At 37.4% G+C, this 20,701-nt stretch overlaps 1 protein-coding gene across 3 annotated transcripts in view; it reads right to left on the bottom strand.

The window, feature by feature from the left end:
* STXBP5L (syntaxin binding protein 5L) overlaps positions 1 to 20,701 on the bottom strand; it is a 185,290-nt gene that overhangs the window by 87,025 nt on the left and 77,564 nt on the right. For all 3 annotated transcript variants that reach the window (XM_065742112.1, XM_065742113.1, XM_065742114.1), the window contains exon 5: positions 8,645 to 8,779. In XM_065742112.1, coding sequence (XP_065598184.1) covers positions 8,645 to 8,779 — 135 coding nt within the window. The remainder of the gene's footprint in view (positions 1 to 8,644; positions 8,780 to 20,701) is intronic.

Raw genomic sequence — 20,701 nt, 5'->3', positions numbered from 1 at the left:
TGGCTTCTGTGAGAAAAAGTCAGAAGCTGGTTTGTGCTGGACACAGACTTAGCCCAGTAACAAAGTTTGTGTTGCCTTGGGAAAATTCACTTAAGAAAGAGTGAAACGCTGCACAGGCAGTAAGGAGCAGGGACAACAATTGTGAGAAACAGCCCCTCAGACACTAATATCAATGCAGGAGGTCCTCAGGGGATGGAGCTTAAGTTCCCCTGTATCCCACAGAAATGATTATGGTGAATTAGGCTGTCCATTTGCAGCTAAGGGAGGATCATATCTCCATACAGTATCCTCTGGAGGGCCCCAACAAAGCAGTTGGTATTTTATGAATGAGCTACAAGCTATAGGGAGACCACCCTGGCTCCTGAAAGACTGTAGTTCATAGGAAGATCCCATCACAGCACAGGAAAAAAAAAAGAAGTATGAGGAAGAAGAGACAGAGAAGAACTGTTATACACCGACTGCAAGCCCCTATTCTACATCCCATTGTGTTGCTTTAAATTGTCTTAATTTTCACCACTCCATTCTATTTTAAAATGACAATAAAACAAATTTTATTTTCCTCAAGTTGATTCAGCTTTGCCCATTGACAGTAATTGATAATTAAACTCCCTGCTATTATCTCAACCCACAAGTTTTTCCATCTAATTTGTTTCCCCTGTCCTGCTAAGGAAGGGGAATGAGACAGTAGTTGTATCAGGACCCTGCAGCCAGCATGGGTCCACCCACTGCAAATTTGATTGCTTAACTTTGATTGCTTAACAGTTGCCAGTTTTGACTCTATACACAGAACAGTATCTACTAAGACTGGCAGTCATAGTACTAACTCAGTCAGGAAATGTACAAGAATCTTTTTCAAACCATTTGGTAGCCTAAAACTCATCTCAGATTTGCTTATCACACATGGAGTTTCTAAATGACAGCTGACGTTAATGAAGCATTCTAAGATTGCAGAGCCTGCTCCCTGGCAGTCTTTCTACACTACCCTTCCAGTGCTCCAAGAAATACTGTTTTTTATCCATATCACACAAAGCATTTGCATCAAAACTGATTCCTCTTTGGTCTAAACAACAAAGAATGTTCACAAGGTGCAGCACAAAGCTTTTGGTTTGGCTTGGCAAGGGACATATGCAGTCCATGTTGAAGAGGATGTCTCAGGGATGGTATATTATTACAAAATTCCACTTCAGATGGAGCAGGAGAAAAAAAAGAAAGAGTCTTAAATTTCTACATTCTGCATAGCCTTTTCCTTGTTCCTCTGACCCTACCATCTTGCTGGATACATAGAGAGGCATGACAAATCTTCACTGGCAGTATAACTTACTTGCTTCTCCTGAAGTGATATTCGTTCTCTCCTAGTGGAAAACTGTGGCTGAGAACTCAAAGCTTGCTGTCTATGCCACACGCTAAGAAGAGATATGCCAAAGATAGATCAATGCCTCACCTGACACACATCTTCTTTATCTTCAAGGTAAGCAAAAACAAACAACAGCAATGTTTTCTGGAGCACTATAACAACGTTGCATGTAAAGGGACTGCCAGCCACCAAGCTCTATAAACAATTTCTCCTAAGCGTAGACATTATGTCTGCACTACAAATAGGATCATATGAAGCATTTATTTAGCTAATTTAGTTAGATTTCAGAACTCATGAAACATTACCAGAGCTACAGCAACAGTAACTACTACTTTCATAAAGTAAATTATATTGCATATGAAAATGTCTACGCAAAAACATTTTGCCTCATGTAGCTATAGTATGCATATGTTTTGTTTCCACTCACTGCTATTAGAGCAGGTTTGTCAAGAATATTGGAAATTTATATGTTGCCATTAAGAAACATCATACTGAGAATAAAAATTGCTGTTGAATTCAATTATAAACAAAAGCAGAGATCCAACAGCTTGTAAGTATGAATAGGTTCTGGGAAACCAACCATATATGAAGTCATTGTGAATGGAACACATTGCTGTTGATGCCAGATACTTTCTTATAGTCTTCAAGCTGGTTCTAAGGCACCATGTAGGAAGCAACTAGATCTGAGCCCTAGAGAAAGGCAAAAATAAGGAAGAAGCCGTAGAAGAAAATAAAGAGTAAATGAAATGTTTGAAAACAGAATTCCTCAAATATTAGGTAAAGCGCAGATTAGAATGACTGAGAAAACAAAACTCTGTAAAGTTCTATGAAAAGCCAAGTCATGAGGCCTCACAGTGGCAGAACAGAAGAGGACAACCATCTCCCTCACTCAGCTGGCCACTCCTCTTTTGTTGCAGCCCAGAGCGCAGCCGGACTCTTGAGATGCAAGCACACACTGCTGGCTCATGTCCAGCTTTTCATCCACCACGACCTCCAAGCCCTTCTCCCCAGAGTTGTTCTCAATGTGTTCTTCTTCCAGTCTACATACATACCTCTGATTGTTTGGACCCAACACCTTGCACTTGGCCTTGCTGAATCTCATTAAGTTCAAATGGGCCTCATTTTCAAGCTTGTCCAAGTCCTTCTGGATGGCATCCCTTTCTTCTAATGTAGACACCAAGCTAAAGAGTGAAGTTTCACCAGCCACCTTGATGAGGGAGCACTCATTCCCAATGTCTATATCATCAAAAATGTTGAAGAGCACCACTTCCAAGACAAAACCCTGGCGGACACCTCTCATGACTGGCTTCCACCTGGACAGAGCTGTTGACAACAATCATCTGGCTATGATTATCCAACCAATTCTTTAAATATCTAATAGTCTAGCCTTCAAATCTACATCTCTCAAATTTAGATATAAGGATGTTGTTCAAAGGCTTTGCACAAGTTCAAGCAGACAATATTAGTTGATATTCCTCGTTCCACTGATGCTGCCACTCCATCATTGAAGGCTGCCAGATAGATCAGGTATGATCTGCCCTTGGTGAAGGTGTGCTGACTATTTTGGATCACCTCCTCATCTTGCATGTATCTTAACATCACTTCCAGGAGGATCTGCTTCATGAACTTCCCAGGCATAGACATGAGGTTCACCATCCTGTAGATCCCTGGGTTTTCCTTTCTTGAAAAGGAGAGTGATGTTTCCCTTTTTACAGTCACCTGGGACTCCCCAGCCATGACTTTTCAAATACGATGGAGAATGTCTTGGCAATCACATCAGTTAGTTCCTTCAGTACCTTGGAATGCATGTCATTTGGCCTCATAGATTTGTACACATCCATCTTCATGAAGCCAACTCAGATGTGCTCTACTCTCATGGTGGGAGGGATTCTGGTCCCCAACCCCCACCCAGAGATTCAGGGATGCAAGAGGCATGGGAAGCCTGACTGCCAGTGAAGAATGAGTCAAAGAACTCACTGAGTGCCTTAGACTTCTACCTGTCTGTTGAAGCCAGTTCTCTCTTCTCATTTATCAGTGTGTACACTCTTAGGCGTATCTCTTCTGATAAATGTACCTGTAGAATTTCTTGTCATTCTTCACATCCTTCACCAGGTTTGGTTCCATCTGCACCTTAGCTTTCCTGATTCTACCTCTGCATGTCCAGAAAGAATCCCTTTTCCAGGCCACCCAGCAATGTTGCCACTGCCTATACTTCTCCTTCTTATCCCTTAAATTCTGACAAGTTTCATTTATTCATTCACTAGTTAATAGTGTATTCAAGCATTGAAACCTGCATGCTTCAGAAGAGGTTACAATGCAGATTTACCATTTTTGAAGGTTAATGGGCTCTTTGGAAGATCTCTCTCTTCACAAACACCAGGTGACATTTCAAAATGTATGATATTCCAGGTTGAGAAAATAGATCTCAACATAGTTGGAGTAAATCGGGTCACATGCTGGGCTTATTGAGTATTCCTCTCTTACACATCTATTTCCAAATGTTTTGAAAGAAAGGAGAGTGACAGTTTGCTTACTTGAGAGTAGAAGACCAAGCAGTCTCTAGTACCAAAATAAGTACCAAACATCTCTGGTGAAGTGCTAGCTCTGCTACATGACATTAAAATGACAAATGAAAAAGTTTTGAGTTATTCTTCATTCTTAGGCAAAAAGATGCTTCAGTGTGGCCTAGGATAGTGACCCAAGACCAGTACTGTTGGAGCAAATGTTAGCAAAAGTATTTCCAAAGCTCCCCATATTCTAATTCTCTTTCTTAGCTCTAGACAAGATCAAGGCCACTGAAACTTAGTGCATAAGATTTATAAAGGACTTTTTCTCTCATAGAAATAGAATCAGTTATGTCCCAGTGTTTTCAAAGAATTGATTTCCTTTGCATGATTAGTCTACTAAGGCCCTAGTTTCTCACTAAGAGTATATACTGTTTAAAGCTAGATGTATAATCTTTTATAAAATGACGGTACTTATGATATTTTGTCCATATTTCTGACATATTTCTCTACTATATACTTCTAAATGGATCCTAATAAGAAAAGAGACATTCAAAATGTTTTCAGTATGTTTTTGACACAGAGGTAGACACACAAAAGAAATCTCAAATAGTAACAAACTTTCAAGCAAAAAAAAAATCCAAAAAACAGACCTAAAACCAACTTTATATGTCAAAGTAGCAATGTAGAACAAAGTAATCAGATTTATTGCACTGTATGCATAGTCCAAAAAGTATACAACTGAAGGTCCTTCTCCTTCAGGTCTTTAACCTACTAAGCCTCTTCAGCTGACTCTTTCTCCACTACAGAATCACTGTTAGAAAAAAAATAATCTTGCAATCATTTGATAGGCCTCACATTTTCAACTCACAAAATTATCTGTAGTCTGGCTTTACATGGACTAAGATACGATAATATATAGTTCAACATACCAAAGCTCAAGCATTTCGGATTTTAAAAAATAATTAATCAGTTCAATCTGTTATAGTTTTTCACTGCAAAAGCTTGGAATTCTAATGATAACTGTGTTTAATACACATTCTGAAAATTCAGAGATTTCATTAGAGGAAGTGAAACAAGACAGTGAAAAAAATGGAGAGATTTTGAAAGGAAGTCAAGTTATGTTGGTAGCCTTTTCCTGCAATTTTAGAATGGATAAAAGTTATATGAAGAGGGGAAAAACCTCTCCTTCAGGCTTATTTGTTCAGATCAGAGACAGATTTGACACATGCAACATTCTATTTATTAAGCCACCACTGAAAGAGAGGACTTGAATATAGCATCAGAGCAATCAATTTACTGGGCTTTCCTTGACAGTAATTTTGACACAAATACACCTGAACAGAAGTTAAAATGTTTACAAGGTTAATTGACAATAGTAATTTCTTCAAACTAACCCCACACTTTGAAAATATATAATCTGTCCAAATGAAAACCAACATTATGAGCAGTTATACTGTACAAACTGTACGAGTTCATTCAGGAAAAAGCTGAAGCTATTCCTGAAACTATACATAACGTTAAGTTTTCCTGTTTTTTCTCATCTTTGAAAGTAGATAACATCAGCAGACCCTATGAGCCTACAAAGCCCTGAACAATGCAGTTTATAACTGATCTTACTGCAAACAGGAGTTTGGTCCAGAAAACTCTAGAGAGGCCTTCAACCTGAATTATTATATGGACATACAGAATTAAAGTGTATAAACTCTATTAAATTTAATATATATAAATCAAAACAAATATATTAGAATATATTCATGGCCCAAGACAAAATTGTCCTTTTAACAATACAGCTCAATACAGTCATAAAGAGAAGTCTACTAACGTAAGTCCACACTCATCAAATACACTTACAATTGACAGTATTTCCTTTAAAAAGCAATTTAAGTTACATCTCTCCTACAAGAAAACAATAGGATTGGAAGGGCTGAAAATAACTCATTTATTACTTGTGGTTTTATGACTTTTTATTATCAGTATTTCACATCATAACATCATGTAGTGCTTTGTGAGTTAACACAGAGTTAACACCCCAATTCTGTGGATCAATAGTTCCAGGTGTACCTGTTTCAGAAGAGAAGAACAACTGTGTACCCCAGAGGGCTTTGCATTGCTTTGCATTTTTCCATTTTCCACTCAGAGGGAAAGATAAAAGGTGTTGAAGAGTCAAAATATCTTGCTCTTTTCCCTTTTGGATTGACACAGCAGCGTGAGCTCCCTGGCCATCTTGCCTCCAGGATTAGCATAAGGTCTTTGGTTTTGGACACTCATTTTATTTGATTTATTAGCTTAAATTCTAGTCATATTATATTATACTGTGCTAGTTTGCATTCCAGTATCTTATTTTAGTAAACTAGCTTTCCTCCTCAGATCATTGTTACTGTTATATTTTTAAGCCCATCTCCCTTTTCCCTGTCCCAGGGTGTGGGCCTGAGGGTACCCCTATCCCATTCATCATGGAACCGGGCCGAACCAGCCTGTGAACTGTTGACATTACTGTATCTCATATTCCAGACAGAGGTCAAGTAAGTTTACCAGGAAAAGTCACATAGCTTCAATGCTAGCAGAGGGAATGGCCACAAGTTGCGCCAGGGAAGATTTAGATTAGACCTCAGGAAGCATTTCTTTTCTGAAAGAGTGGTCAGGCACTGGAATGGCCTGCCTAGGGAGGTGGTTGAGGCACCATCCCTAGCGCTGTTCAAGAAGCGTTTAGATGAGGTGCTTAAGGACTTAATTTAGTAGTTGGGTAGAGATAGTGATAGGAGGATGGTTGGACTAGATGATCTTATAGGTCCTTTCCAACCTTATGAACTTATGAACTTATGAACTATAGCATCCATTAAAGGGGGTTGCTGTGTCAAACACCATTATCCCACCAATTTCTTATTCTAGTGCAGAGGAATTAATCCAGAGACACACTGTATCCCACTGTTGACCTGTGTAGTTACAGGCAATTACAACTTCATCAATATCAAGCAGTATACAATGAGATCAAACGGAGAGGATACAGTCATAGACTAGCGTACTTTTGATAGGGATACTTGTAAGATTGACAGAATCATAAGCAATGAATGAATACCTGTGCTCCGTTGTCACCAAACTAGCAGGTGACAAGCCACTTAATATATTAAGAAGAAACAATTCATATAATCACATAGTATCTTCAAATAGTTGAAGTCACAAGGCAAAAGTGTTAGGTCACCTTTATCCTTAACAGCTTTTTGATAGAAAAATTTTGAAAATCTTAAATGCACTGCTGCATATTTAAGCATATACAGACTGGAGATAAGCAAAAGAGGCATCAGGTTTTGTTACCCTGGGAGACAGTGATATGTGAGAAAGTCAGTAACCAAAGCAAAAATGCAGAAGGGGAAGATTTTGGAGAAAAGTGGCTGCAATCACTGTGACTTGCAATGGAGAATTAAACTGCTGTAGGCCTGTAGGTCTTTTTTTAGATAATGTCCTCTTGTTCAATGAGTTTGCTTATTTTCAGTTCACTACCTAAGGTTACAAGTTTCTTACTATACAAAGTCTCAGAAATTGCATGAAATACTACGTGTTTGTCTACAGCAGTTTCTCTTTCTGGAATTTCACAGACAAAACAACTGAGAAATACTTCTTCATATCTGCCAAGGTTTTTACTTGCAAGAAACACAGATTTATCCCAGCCAAATTTCTGCATGTCTCCCTGCATTTCATACACATGGCACAGGTATATGTGGCACAACCTGAAATAGCCTGTCAGAGAACTGTCATTTGATAGACAACAACATTAGTTTATTACCTCACCTATCAGTTCATCAGCATCTTTATATAAAGATCATCTGGTCCTGATATGGGCCAGATTTAACTTTGGAAGTAGCCCTGTTTTAAGCAGGAGGCTTAGTCCAGAGAACTGCAGCTCTTTCTCATCCACATAATTCTGCTGTTCGACTAAGGAAAGTTCTTCACAAAGTTTTTCATAGTCTTAGAGGCAATCATATGCTATTATTCTCCTCAGAAGATGTTTGGAAACACAGTGATGGTGATCAAAATAATGATATAAATATCAATATACACAGATTGCTCTGAAAGTAACGCCTCCTACTTATTTTCATGGAAATGATAACAGCTACAAAGAGCATAACAACACTATTAAATAGAGCAAATTGTCACACACCAAACACTAATGTTCAAAGCAGTCACCACCATTAGCTGTGCATTTTCACCATCAGTGAACAAAAGCTTGCATGCTGTACCCATAGAAACATGTACCAGCAGAAGTGACCCACTATGGTTGTCACCACTGCCTCCCTGTGCTCACATCAACTGTTTGGTCCCCATAAATGTTCAGCAAGAGTCAGTGAATATCAATGGGTGCCACTGTACTGCATGGAGAAATTCAGTGACACACCATTGCTTCATACGCACTACCATGTCAGATGTCATGTTATCAGACTGCACCAGTGTTGCCATCTTGCCCATGGCAACAAAATGTAATGGAATATTGTTGGGAAGGTTCAATCTCTACTGTCATACCATCACCTTCTGCCTCTGACTTCACAGGCTAACATAAAAAACAAGAAGCATTACTTTTGTAGCAGCCCCTGTATGTTGATACAAATAAATACGAAGATATCAAAATCCGAATTTGTGATAATAATGACTATCTGTATTACATGGTACTTGAAAGTTAAACAGGCTCCCAAGTAGCATTTTCCTTTATAAAAAATAAAGTTTCCTTAAGACAGTAATGAAAGTCACAAATACAAAAAATAAAAATAAAAAAATATATATATGCACTTACAGTTCTATTGCTTTGTTCCACATGATTACATATCCAGAAAGAATGAAGGACTCGATATTTACAATGTGTGTATTTCCCCGCTCTGTTCCAACATAAAGCCATTTACTCTGGAAAGGTAGATGGCAGTAAGTAATTCTGTAAAGGAAAAACAAAACAACAACAAAAAAATCCTGACTGAACACCGTATCAACAAATCTAATACTTTTATAAAGAAGATAATGTTCTTTTCATTTTAAAACTTCAAGAAATTCTGCATAGCAGGCACAGCATTCTGAAGAATGTGCAGTTTTGGAGATAGTTACTACATTTAGCTTTTGACTCCACAGTCAGGTTATTTCCAGCTTCTATATACAAGCTTGATGTAATCACTATGCAGTAATTTTTGTTTTTAACATCTCCCTTCCTCATAAACAAATAAACAACATTCAAGACAATAAATATTTCTATTTCTTATTCTTAGGCTACAGGATTCTGAATTCATTACAAAGGAATGAGAGGGAAATCTTGTTTTCTTGATTCAACTGAGATTCAAGTATGATATAAACTTTGTTCTCTCCATCTGCACAAAGCTATATTTTCTCATTACTTACCAAATTTGGGCAATAATTCCACTGCCTTTAGTTGGGAACAAATCAACTTTTCCTAGAGAATTGATTTGAGAGTGAGAATTACAGTTTAGTGTGCATAGATTAAAAAAACTTCAAGGAGAAACTTCGTACTTACATTGTTAGTACAGTCAAATCAACAAATATCTGACAGAAAAAAAATGCGGAAGGTTTATGCCACCTACATATTCCTTGCTGGAATCTGTTAGCTTCATTATTCTGTACATAAGGAATTTGAAGAGCAATCTGCTCTTTTCACTTAGCAGTTTTACAAATATGAAGCTTGTTGTTACGCCCTCCTTGATCCTTCAAACACCTCAATTTCTGTCGCTTTCTCTTCAGCAGTATCATTTGCTATGCTTTGGTTACATTCATTCATATTGACTCCAAATTTTTATCTCTTGTGTTTCTATACTAGCTCTACTCTTCCTTGCATTACAGAACATATGCATGCACTTTTAGGTTACAGCCCATGCAAAAACTTCCTTAGTTCCTGAGAAATCCTCCTATTTACTTTGTATTAATGTTCATTCAGCACCTGCTTCTAGTGAACTGTTAAGTTATAAGAAGATAAAACATTTGTAACTTTGAAAGTGTTGAAAATGCAGCTCTCCAGAGACCGAGAAATAACTCACGAGTTACAAAGTGAATTCTAGCTGACTAGAATACTTCTCATCCAAATTTTTGCAGTTCAATTGTCAGTCTAAGCAAGTTTAAGTCTAGGATCATATTGAATTTCAGTACTCAGATAAATCAATTCACAAGCAAGAACATTGTACTGCAGAAAACTTGATCTCCAAGGCACAAGACTGAATTCAATCACCCACAGATGAAATAAAGTCTCAAAATCACCACAGACAATCCTAGACTGTTTCAGTTTTCCTTTTAAAAATTGCTTCTACATTATAATCTCTAGTACGTTCTGCTACAGTAATCATCAAATCAAATGGGTGTCTAAAGTTCCAGCTATTGTATTGCCTCCATTTGCCTGTCTTCACTTTAAAATGTCAAGGATGCAATGTTTCAACAGCAAGATCTTGCTGTGAAAGCAGAATCAGACTAAAGTAATCATAGAATGGTTTGGTGACCCTGAGGGACACCACTCATCACAGGTCTCCTCTTGGACATTGAGCCATTGACCACAACTGTCTGAGTGTGACCATCATCACTGACCAACAGTTACGAGACTTATTTTCCTGCTGGCTTATCTGAGGCATTATTTCAGTAAGTACACAACAATTTCTTCAAGAGAAAATAATGATGTCTCATACCATCGTTTTTATTCTAGATGAAAGGTATCCCAATCTCTTTTGTCACTTCTACAAATGATCAACTCAGAGGAAAAAAAAAAAAAAGGCTATCTTTCTTCTTAAGAAGGCAGGGTTTGCAGTGATTTGTGCAAGTGTGAAGTACATCTGGCAAAATTTAATCAGAATGCCAATCTGATTGAGGTAATATGGAATCAAATTAAATGTGGACCTGAAAACCTGCTCACCACTAAACACTTACGGAAAGCCAGTCTGAATTGTGGATATTTTACATTCTTTGCATCAATTCAGCATTAAAACAAAAAACAAATAAAACAAACAAAAAAAAAACCCAATATGAATGTTATTGATCATAGAAAGAAATAGTGAGAAACATGAGCTGCTATTTCAAAAGATATTCCTATGCTGCTAAATTGGCTAAAATGTACCAGTTTTCCATTGTGAACAAATCCTAAATTAGAACATAAAATATAATAAATAATTTTAAAAAGTCAGGTGACAAACTAGTATTATTACTCAAAAAGTATTTAAGTCGAGATTTTTCTAAAATTATGTAAGCAACATAAGAGAAATAATTGTGTAATTTTAAGAGGCACTGTAAAAAAATTAAAACCCATTTTAAAAGGAACGTATTCTCACTAGCAACCCTTAAAAAGGTGCATTTTTCAGAATGCACTCCACAGTCCAACAGCTCGGACCAGAATAACTTCATTGCATGTCAGTATAATACTGAAATGCTAAAATAATTCAGATTGCTATGTTCTCTAAAATACTAGCAAGAACACTTGGATGGCTTAGAATGATTTTTCTTTTTTACAATAATGATACTCTAAGAAAAATAAAACCATTTCCAGGACATGCCCTTCTGTCTCTGTTGCATTATTTTTTTTCTGTTTTCAATAGGAAAGATTTTACTGGAATATTTTTCCTGGGGGATGGGTTCAGGAAGTGGGAGAAGAAATTGGTTTTTTTGTCAAAATGAGGAAAAGTTCTTCCAATTTAATTATCTAATTGCTCATCGCTTCACATCCAAACTGTAAATGAATTTATACAATGCCTTTTCCACTTGCATTGATAATCTTGTGTACGGAAAAACAAAGAACATTCGCAGCCCTTCTGCTTAACATTGGATGGCAGAAGAAGGGTTCAATTTCTGTTCCTACTAAAGTTCCTACTAAAAACAAAACTTTGCATTAGTACTCTGCCAGAAATCTACAAAAACAAACCACACTCTGAATAGATGATATCCAAAGGAGGGCTACAAAGACAGAGAGAGACCTGGAGTGGCGGACATATGAGGAATGGTTGAGGCCCCTTAGTTTGGTCAGCCCAAAGAGGAGATTGAGGAGAGATCCCATATTAGCCTACAGCTCCTCATTAGGGTAGTGGACAGTGCGAATTTCTTCTCTCTAGCGACAGCAATAGAACCTGAGGGAATGGCACAAAGCTGCAACAGGGAAGGTTCAGGATGGATATCAGGAAAAGGTCCCTCACTGAGTAGCAGTGAGCCTGCTCACAGGTCAGGCCCTGGAACAGGATCCTCAGGGAAGTGGACATGGAACCTCACAGGTCAGGCCCTGGAACAGGATCCTCAGGGAAGTGGACATGGCCCCAAGCTGACAGAGTTCAAGAAACATTTGGACAACACTCTCAGACTTGTGGTCTGATTTTTGGGGTGGTTCTTTCCAGAGCCAGGAGTTGGACTTGATAATCCTTATTGATTTCTTCCAACTTGGGACATTCTACAATTCTATGAAATCTGCAAACTTTACAGACAGGGTGCTGTGCTCAAACAGAACAGGAAAAGGAGAAGAGGAAAACAAAACCTGCAGGAGCATTAGTAACCATAAGCCACCTTCCTTCAAGAACTACTGGGTCACTGTCTTACACCCAGTGTTGCTCCAGCACAGAAAAGTTCAGCTGCTGAAGAAGCCAATCTCCTTCCTACAGAAGTTAAGCATGCCTCAGAAGACTACCTTTCAGTTAGAGTGATTACAGTTCCTCTCCCAGCTCCACTGTCATTATTTGCACAACACTGATAATTTAATCTGTGGACTGTAATTTAGTAAATAAATGTTTGGGGCACTCTCTTATTCTGCTAAATACAGCACATGGGTTTGCTTCAAAATAATTATTGCATGAATTAGAACAACTTGCTAAAGGATATCCATCTTGACTTAAAGATGTAAATGGTGAAAGATTCCCTATTGAATGTGAGGTACAATAGATCAGAATTTCATATCTAAAATGTAATTTAAATGCAAATATATCCTACCAAAAAGATTTTATTTGCACACACACATTGTTTCTATAAATTCTACTTAGAATTTGAGAAAACATTGTGACTTGATGTATTTACAGTTTAATTTTATGAAAACGATGCTAATAGATATAATAAATGTTTTGATAAATGCTTTGATAAAGCAAAAAGTCTCTGCAGCTATTTTTCTGAAATTATTGAGAAAGATCAACTGGCTGGTGCTCCATTGCTGCTTTCAAAGTGTTTAAGTTACATACATTTTTCATTATGTACTTAACTGAAATACTGCAATTACACATAAATGAGACATACAAGAAAGAGTTAATAGAAAGTAAACTTTCAAGAACTGCATTTGAAAATTTCTTCAAGACATTTTGTTTTTGTCTTTAGCTAGGTTTCTGTTTTGTTTGGATTTATTAGCACATTCAGAAGCGTCATTAGTCTTAGAAACTGGATCTGCCTATTAACCTTTAAAGAATTAAAAACTAAAATAGAAAGAGCAAAGTAAAACACTATCAATAGGATACTATGTTCTTCTTTTTCCTCCTTCTTTCCCATTAAAAAGTCCAAAATGAAAGCGGGCTGTGCAGGTTCTCTGAAAGCTGTAAGTTCCTATGTAAAGCTTATGGATGGATGGTAAACCTATGGGTTAGTCCCATTCTTGAATGGTGAGCCTATTATTACAAATGAATTTGCAGTAACTGGAATTATTTACAGCATCCCATAAATAATTGTTTTAAGACAAATGCTTACTTAACTACACAAAACTTAAGTGTAGCAACTGCAAGCATTTACAAGCTAAGTTAAAACAAATTATTTTCAAGTAGTTAAACGCTAAAGAACTCAGACAAATCAGAAAATGCATATTTAAAAATATATTAGACAGATGACATCTTATTAGTATAGATCCACAAACCTAGTGATCTTCTTTAATGAAGACTGAATTTATGTATACAGATAAAACCTTACAAGGATCATTTCACAAGGATGCTCAAAGTATACAGCACACATCTGTTGTTTCTGATGAGTTTTAATTCCTATAGTATTTCTTATTACAACCCCATAAGAAATCATCCTGTCCTGTTTAACATGCCATAGCACATACAAAAAGACAGCTCCACTATAACTATTTATAATACAGGCATCTAAGTCCATATCCTGGGAAACTTGAATGGCTACTTGCCAAAGCAGCATGGCACCATTTTAACCAGCATTCCTATAGCTCCAAAGTAGCTTAAAAGTCATTCTTGAAATCAACTTAGAAAATTCTGAAGCCTGTGCTACTACAAATTCATTCCATCTTTAGGATGACAGAAAATTATTTTCCTTCTTTTTGTACAAATGCATAGCAAAGAAACACCCTGTCAATTCCTTTCTATGGTTCTGATTGTAAATTCACTGGGATGATTTATAGCATGGGTGTCCAACATTTTTGGCTTGCAGTGAAGTGATATTGCCTTAGGCAACATATAAAGTACATAATGTAGTCAAAGTAACGAAAAGTTTTTAATATTTTTATTAAAAAATAAAAATAGAAGTATATTATTTTACATTAAAATATTAAAATATCAAAAAATATATTTAATACATTTTTTACTTCCTATACCAGAACTGTTAAAAATCTATTTCAACACACTAACTGAAGTTACTCCAACGTAAGTGTAGGTACAATGTGCATCCCTGTAAACCCAATTTTTACATGCTTGGAAGTTAACATGTTTGCTAAGGTGATTATTGCATGTATGTTTCCCCATGTAGTCAGAATAGGAGAAACATTAATCAAATACATATTGCAAAACTAATAAAAAACATATTGTAAATTATACCTCTTGTGAGCTTCTTGAGATGCTGACAATTACAAAAATTGTCAGTACTGTATGAGTATTCTGGATGTGTCATCCACAGTGAATGAATTTTTATTTTATGAAATAATACAAGCCTAATAATTATAAGAAAACTTGCGTGTCTACTTAATAACAAAAACATGCATCTTCACAGATACACGTGTAGATAGGTTCAAATATTATTAGATAGGTTCAAATATTATTATTGGTGATCTCTTGCAAAGCAGCACAAACTCATGTAACACATGGGTTTTGATTCAACTGTGTGGCAGGTGAGAAAGGCAGAGTTAGCACTGCACTATTCCTTCCCCTCCACAGCATTCCATTGTTGCCTGTGCAGTTTGCACTCAAGCCATCCACAAACAACTCATGAAAAATATCACTAGAAATCATATAAGAAATTAGCCCTAGTTTCAACACTGGAACTTGCTTTCTTAGCAAGAAACAGATGCTGGAAGAAATCAGCACACTTTTCATCACTATCTAACTTGTTTCTGATGCCAGCTCCTGGTCCCGAGAACTCAAAAACAAGAATAAAAAGCTTCAAAGAATCAGTGAAATGAACAAATTAACAAAACACTGTTGGTAAACAGAATTGTTGCTTTTAACTGGAGGGGAAAGAGAATTGTACATGATTTCTCTCAACTACTAACCTGTGAAATCACTGTTTCTTATTTGTAGTACGTGATGTGCTTGCCATTATTTGTAGTACGTGATTGCTTGCCATTAATTTCTTTCAAGGTTAAATAAAGATGGAGCTGCCATACCTAGCGCTATAGAAGTGATGACAATACAGACCACAGGAATAGCCACTGCATTTCTTTGTAGTGAAAGAAAAACCAAGAATGAAGGGTTAAAGGATAAGGAATGCTGTTTCCAAAACAGAAAGTTCTTGATTCATTTCTTTAATTCCTTTTGTAATAGTTGCATTAAAAAAAAAGAAACAAAACAAAACAACGAAAAAAAACCAGCAAGAAAAAAAACCCTACCCTGAGGGTAGAGTTTCTTCCAAAAAAGCAGCTTTTGCATCAAAATCTCATAATTTCAAAAAAAATAATTTACAACTAAGTTAAAAGATGGTAAGGTTGAAATTTGTCCTTAGTATGCAGAAATCTGCTTATATCACCCATTCTTACTATAGGGAGTTTAAAACCTATTTTATTTCAATATCTATTAAGCTATTTTGATCATCTTTCTAGTTCAAGATGACAGTAAAATACTGAAATTGACTTCAAAGCAAAAAAAAATTACATTTCTATGTCATTGTACTCATGCACACATACTTTTACTATGTATATGATTTTTTTCCTTATCAGCTTCCATCAATTAAAATTATGTAGACTTATTGGAGACCAGCTGTTCCTATTTGCTATGCTTCAGTAGACAGGGACACTGTGATTAACAGTTCTTGTTTTTCTGCAATCTGTAGTCCCTCTTCTCTTCCTGCTCATGTACTGTTTAATGAGATAATCTGAACACTGACATTACTAGCTCTATTTCTGACTTACTGGAATAACGCCCAGAGTTTACTGTGACAGAAGGAAAAGTATCCTAAATCACTGCACTGGATTTTGCTTAAAGCTGCCATGTGCCTGAGCAGGAAAGGGATGCTGTGGTTTTCAAAAAGCAAATGTCTTATTGCAACAGAAAGTTGCACATTCTCCACTGCTTAAGTACATGACTGGAAAGCTAATCTAACAGGGATCATACAATAGATCAGAACAAGATTTTGAATCAGAAACTCAAATTTGAAACCTAAGAACATCCTCATAAAAGCCAAGAATTCCTGTAACTATAATATAGCGGTAGGAAGCTGGTGACTCTCTCACAATGATCTGCATTTTATGCAGCCTGAATTTGTTTGACTTTTAAAAGATTTTTTTTTCATTGCTCTTGTGTAATACTAATGAGTATTATATTAAATAGATGATCCATATATGGAGATCACATTACAATGCTTTTTTTTGGGGGGGGGAGTGGACTTCTCATTTGTTATGACTAAAGCCTCAAAAGACAGCTGTTCATTGTGTGGCTGTATGTACGTATTTTAATTCTGGCTATGCAAATCTAGCAATAGAGCAATCCGGCTGCTGTATGAAAACAACATTATGGGTTATCCTGCATTTTCTCAAAAAAAAAAAAAAAACAAAAAAACTGGAAATCTATTGACAAATTTACTTTTTAAATGGCATTAGGAATAACAAGAACATTGCTTAGTGTATGATTTACAGTTCTGCAGCACATAGCAAAATTAAGTCCACTTCTAAGAACTGAAAGATTTTTCCCTAAGAAAGAATCCAACACAGAAATTACTCAGGGAAACAATCAGAGGTGTCTAGGTGACAGAAAGTTTTTCAGAACATGCTTTTCTTCCCTTTCAGAGGAAAAAAAACCTACAAAGATGTTTTGAAATAATGGCATTTCAAAGATATATCTGTTTTATAATAGAAATAATAGATCAAAGTTCAGTCAAAGTGACACAGAGAAAAAATGTTATTTGATTAACTCCCATAAGTGAATTTCATTTACAGTCCCAAAATTTAGCTTATTAACATCTAGAAAGAATACTTTTGGTTGAAAAACTTGGTTGGAAACTCACTATGTTTTCCACAGTAGAGTAAAATCTCAGATCCAGACTCAAGAGTCATTCACATATCTGCCAAGATATCTTATTTTAAAAGCTTTATTTAAAGTAATAAAAGTCAAATGCACAGTTCAAGAGTGGATTGGAGTAAGTGGAGAATATCTTGCATAGTGCCAGCAATCAGAGGGAAGTAAAAGTGATTGGTTATAAGCCATCTTTTGCTTTCTTTGTCCTTACCTTATTAGAACCAGCTGTTACATCAAGGAATAATTCACACATAGCACAGAATCATAGAATCCTTAGAGCTGGAAGGGATCTTTAAAGGTCATCTAGCCCAACTCCCCAGCAATGAACAGGGACATACACAGCTAGTTCAGGCTGCTCAGGGCCTTATTTATTCACAACTTGAAAGTATTCAGGGATGGGGGCATCCACCATATCTCTGGGCAATTAGTTCCTGTGCTTCACTATCCTCCCTGAAAAAGACTTCTTCCTTATATCTATCCTAAATCTACCCTCTTTAAGCTTGAAACTATTTCCTCTTGATCTATCACCACAGACCCTGCTAAAAAGTCTGCCCCCTTCCTTCCTGTAGCTCCCCTTTAGATACTGAAAGGCCACTATCAGGTCAGCTCAGAGCGTTCTTGTCTCCAGGCTGAACAGCCTAAAGTATTTCCTTTTCTAATCATCAGGTCACTAAGAACTGACATGAGAAGAAAGATCTAAGAAAAGAAAAGGGAATAGAGATACAAATTTGTATAGGAGAAAAATAACAAGAACACATGAGAAATAGGTCATGAAGGGATGTGAATGAGCTGCTTTGCAGATACAAAGAAGAGAGAGAAAATACTTAAAATGCATGACAACATAGATACTAGAATAATAGAATAAATGTGTACAAAATGGTCACAGAACTAAATTTAGTACGGAAACTGGAATGTTTCTTTCCATCAGCGGGATGAAATTAGTGTAGGACAGTAAGAGGAAAAGTGAACTTAAGCTTGAAGAATTAAATACAAGTGCAGTGACCCTGACTGCTGTAGGCGAATCACCTCCACTTAAGAGTTATCCTGAGCTGCACAGACAATGCAGGCAATGCTGTTCTGTACTTCAGGTACAAACCTTATAACTGCAGTATAAACCCAGCCAGCTTGTGGCAAGAGAGTAGCCTGCAAGCAGTGCCTACTCAGTATCAGTGATTAAATCTCCTATATGGTTTTGCCTACATCTAACAATCAGCAGGAAGTTCCCATATTACATATCAGTTTAAAAGCAAAAATGATTAATACAGCTGTTACCTTGTAAAGAAATCCTATAATAGCCTGAGTGATCAAAATGGGATGATCTTCTATATGAACAGGGTCTGAACAAGAAGCTGTGGCTGATCAAGAGGTTGGTTTAATGCTGTGCAATTTGGAGTTCCCAGCATCTAAAGGGAGATCAAACTGTGCTATTCTCTCCCTCAGTACTAGCTATCATTTTAAATGAGACTTACAGCATCTCAATGCCTTTCTTACTGGGGTCCCGAAGGACAAGCAACTGTTGATACAGAACAGAATCAGTCTGAGTTACATAAAAAGAGATATGTGACTGGTCTGGCATACAATTGCAGGAAAATATACCAAGGTGGTCCGTTCAGTTACAGAACCCTAAAAGGCTCACAGACTAGGGAAAATATGGGTTTCCTATTTTATGAAATGGGTGTTTGGTGAAAGGGGATGCTTAGAAGGCAGAGATTCTGAGTGTCTTCTTTGCTGCAGTCTTACTAGACCTCATGAAGCAGAGATCCCAGAGGTAAGAAAGTCTAGAGAAAGCAAGACTTCCTGTTGGTCAAGGAGAATCTGGTCAGAGAGCATCCAGCCAAAACTCAACATACACAAAACCATAGGCCTGGACAGGATATACCCACGTGCGCAGAGAGAACCGGCAATGGTGATTCCTGAACCTCTCTCTATTATCTTTGAAAGGTCTCAGTGAATGGGTGATGTGCCTGTAGGCTGAAGGATAGCCGATGTCACTCCAGTATTCACAAAGAGCAAGAAAGAGGATCCAGGAAACTACAGGCCAGTCAGCCTCACCTCCATTCCTGGAAAGGTGATAGAACAACTTGTTCTGGATACCCTCTCCAAGCAATGAGAGGAGAAAAAGGTTATCAGGAGTAGTCTGTAGGAAAACAATAGGACAATAGGGCCTCATGCCCTAGTAATTGGTCACATACAAGATGATTCAGTAACTAAGCAAGATGATTCAGTAAGCAAGCATTAATGTTGCTACACACTTGGCCAGAGTACCTGCTAATAAGTGTAGGGAAGCACAACCACTCAATGTGAGTGAAGCCGCTTCAAGTTTATTCAAGTGACTTACAGGTTTATATATGCTATGCAGTAGTCTAATTTTAACTAGTAAGATATGAACAAGTTCATCAATCATATCTAGAGGACAGAGTGTACATGACACTACAGAAATCAAAGGGATAAAGAATACGTGTGCTAAGGAACACAGATCAAAGGATATAGTTAAGATGTACAATGGTAATTGTTATCTTGGTTATCTTCCCATGAGACTAAGGCAATGCTTGGTTACTGAATCATCTTGTACATGACCAATTACTGGGGCATGAGGCTCTATTGTCCTATTGTTTTCCTACAGTAGTCAACATGACTAACCTGGAAGACTTCTACGATATCATTCACTGGCTGGGTAGAGGCAGTGAATGTTGTGTCCCTTGACTTCAGCAAAGTATTTGACACCTTCTCCCAGAACATCCTTGTTATGAAACTTAGAAAGTGTGGGATAAATGAGTGCACGCTGAGGTGGATTGACAACTGGCTGACTGGTAGGGCTCAGAGGGTCATCATCAGCCACATAGAGTCTGAAGGCCTATAACTACTGGTGTTTCCCAGGGGTCAGTGCTGTCTGGTCTTGTTCAGTGTCTTCATTAACAACCTCTATGGAAGGATAGAGTCCACCCTCAGCAAGCTTGTTGATGATACAAAGCTGGGAGGAGTAGCTGACATACTGTAAGGTTGTACCACCATTCAGTAAGACCTGGACAGACTGGAGAGTTGGGCAGGAAGGAAGCTGATGAGGTTTAACAAGAGCAAGTGTAGAGTATTGCACCAGGGGAGGAATAGCCACATGAATCAGTATGGGCTAGGAGATGACCTACTGGAGATGAGCTCTTCAGAGAAGGACCTGCAGGTCCTGGTGGATAATGGATAAAGGTTGGCCATGAGCCAACAGTGTGTCCTTGTGACCAAGAAGACCAATCGTATCCTTAGGTGCATTAAAAAGAGTGTGGCCAGAAGGCCAAGGGAGGTGATCCTCCCCCTCTACTCTGACCAGGTGAGGCCACATTTAGAATACTGTGGCCAGTTCTTGTCTTCCCAGTTCATAAAAGACAGGGACCTCCTAGAAGGAGTCCAGCAGAGGGCCATGAAGATGGAATATCTCCAAGGAAAGGCTGAATAACCTGGGCCTGCTCAAGCTTGGGAAA

The sequence above is a fragment of the Cyrtonyx montezumae genome, unplaced genomic scaffold, assembly GCF_038088225.1.
Source record: "Cyrtonyx montezumae isolate F1298 unplaced genomic scaffold, pur_monq_1.0 scaffold_3, whole genome shotgun sequence".
Classification (NCBI taxonomy): domain Eukaryota; kingdom Metazoa; phylum Chordata; class Aves; order Galliformes; family Odontophoridae; genus Cyrtonyx; species Cyrtonyx montezumae.
Note: the sequence above shows the minus strand (reverse complement) of the source record. Positions and strands in the feature narration are given on the sequence as shown.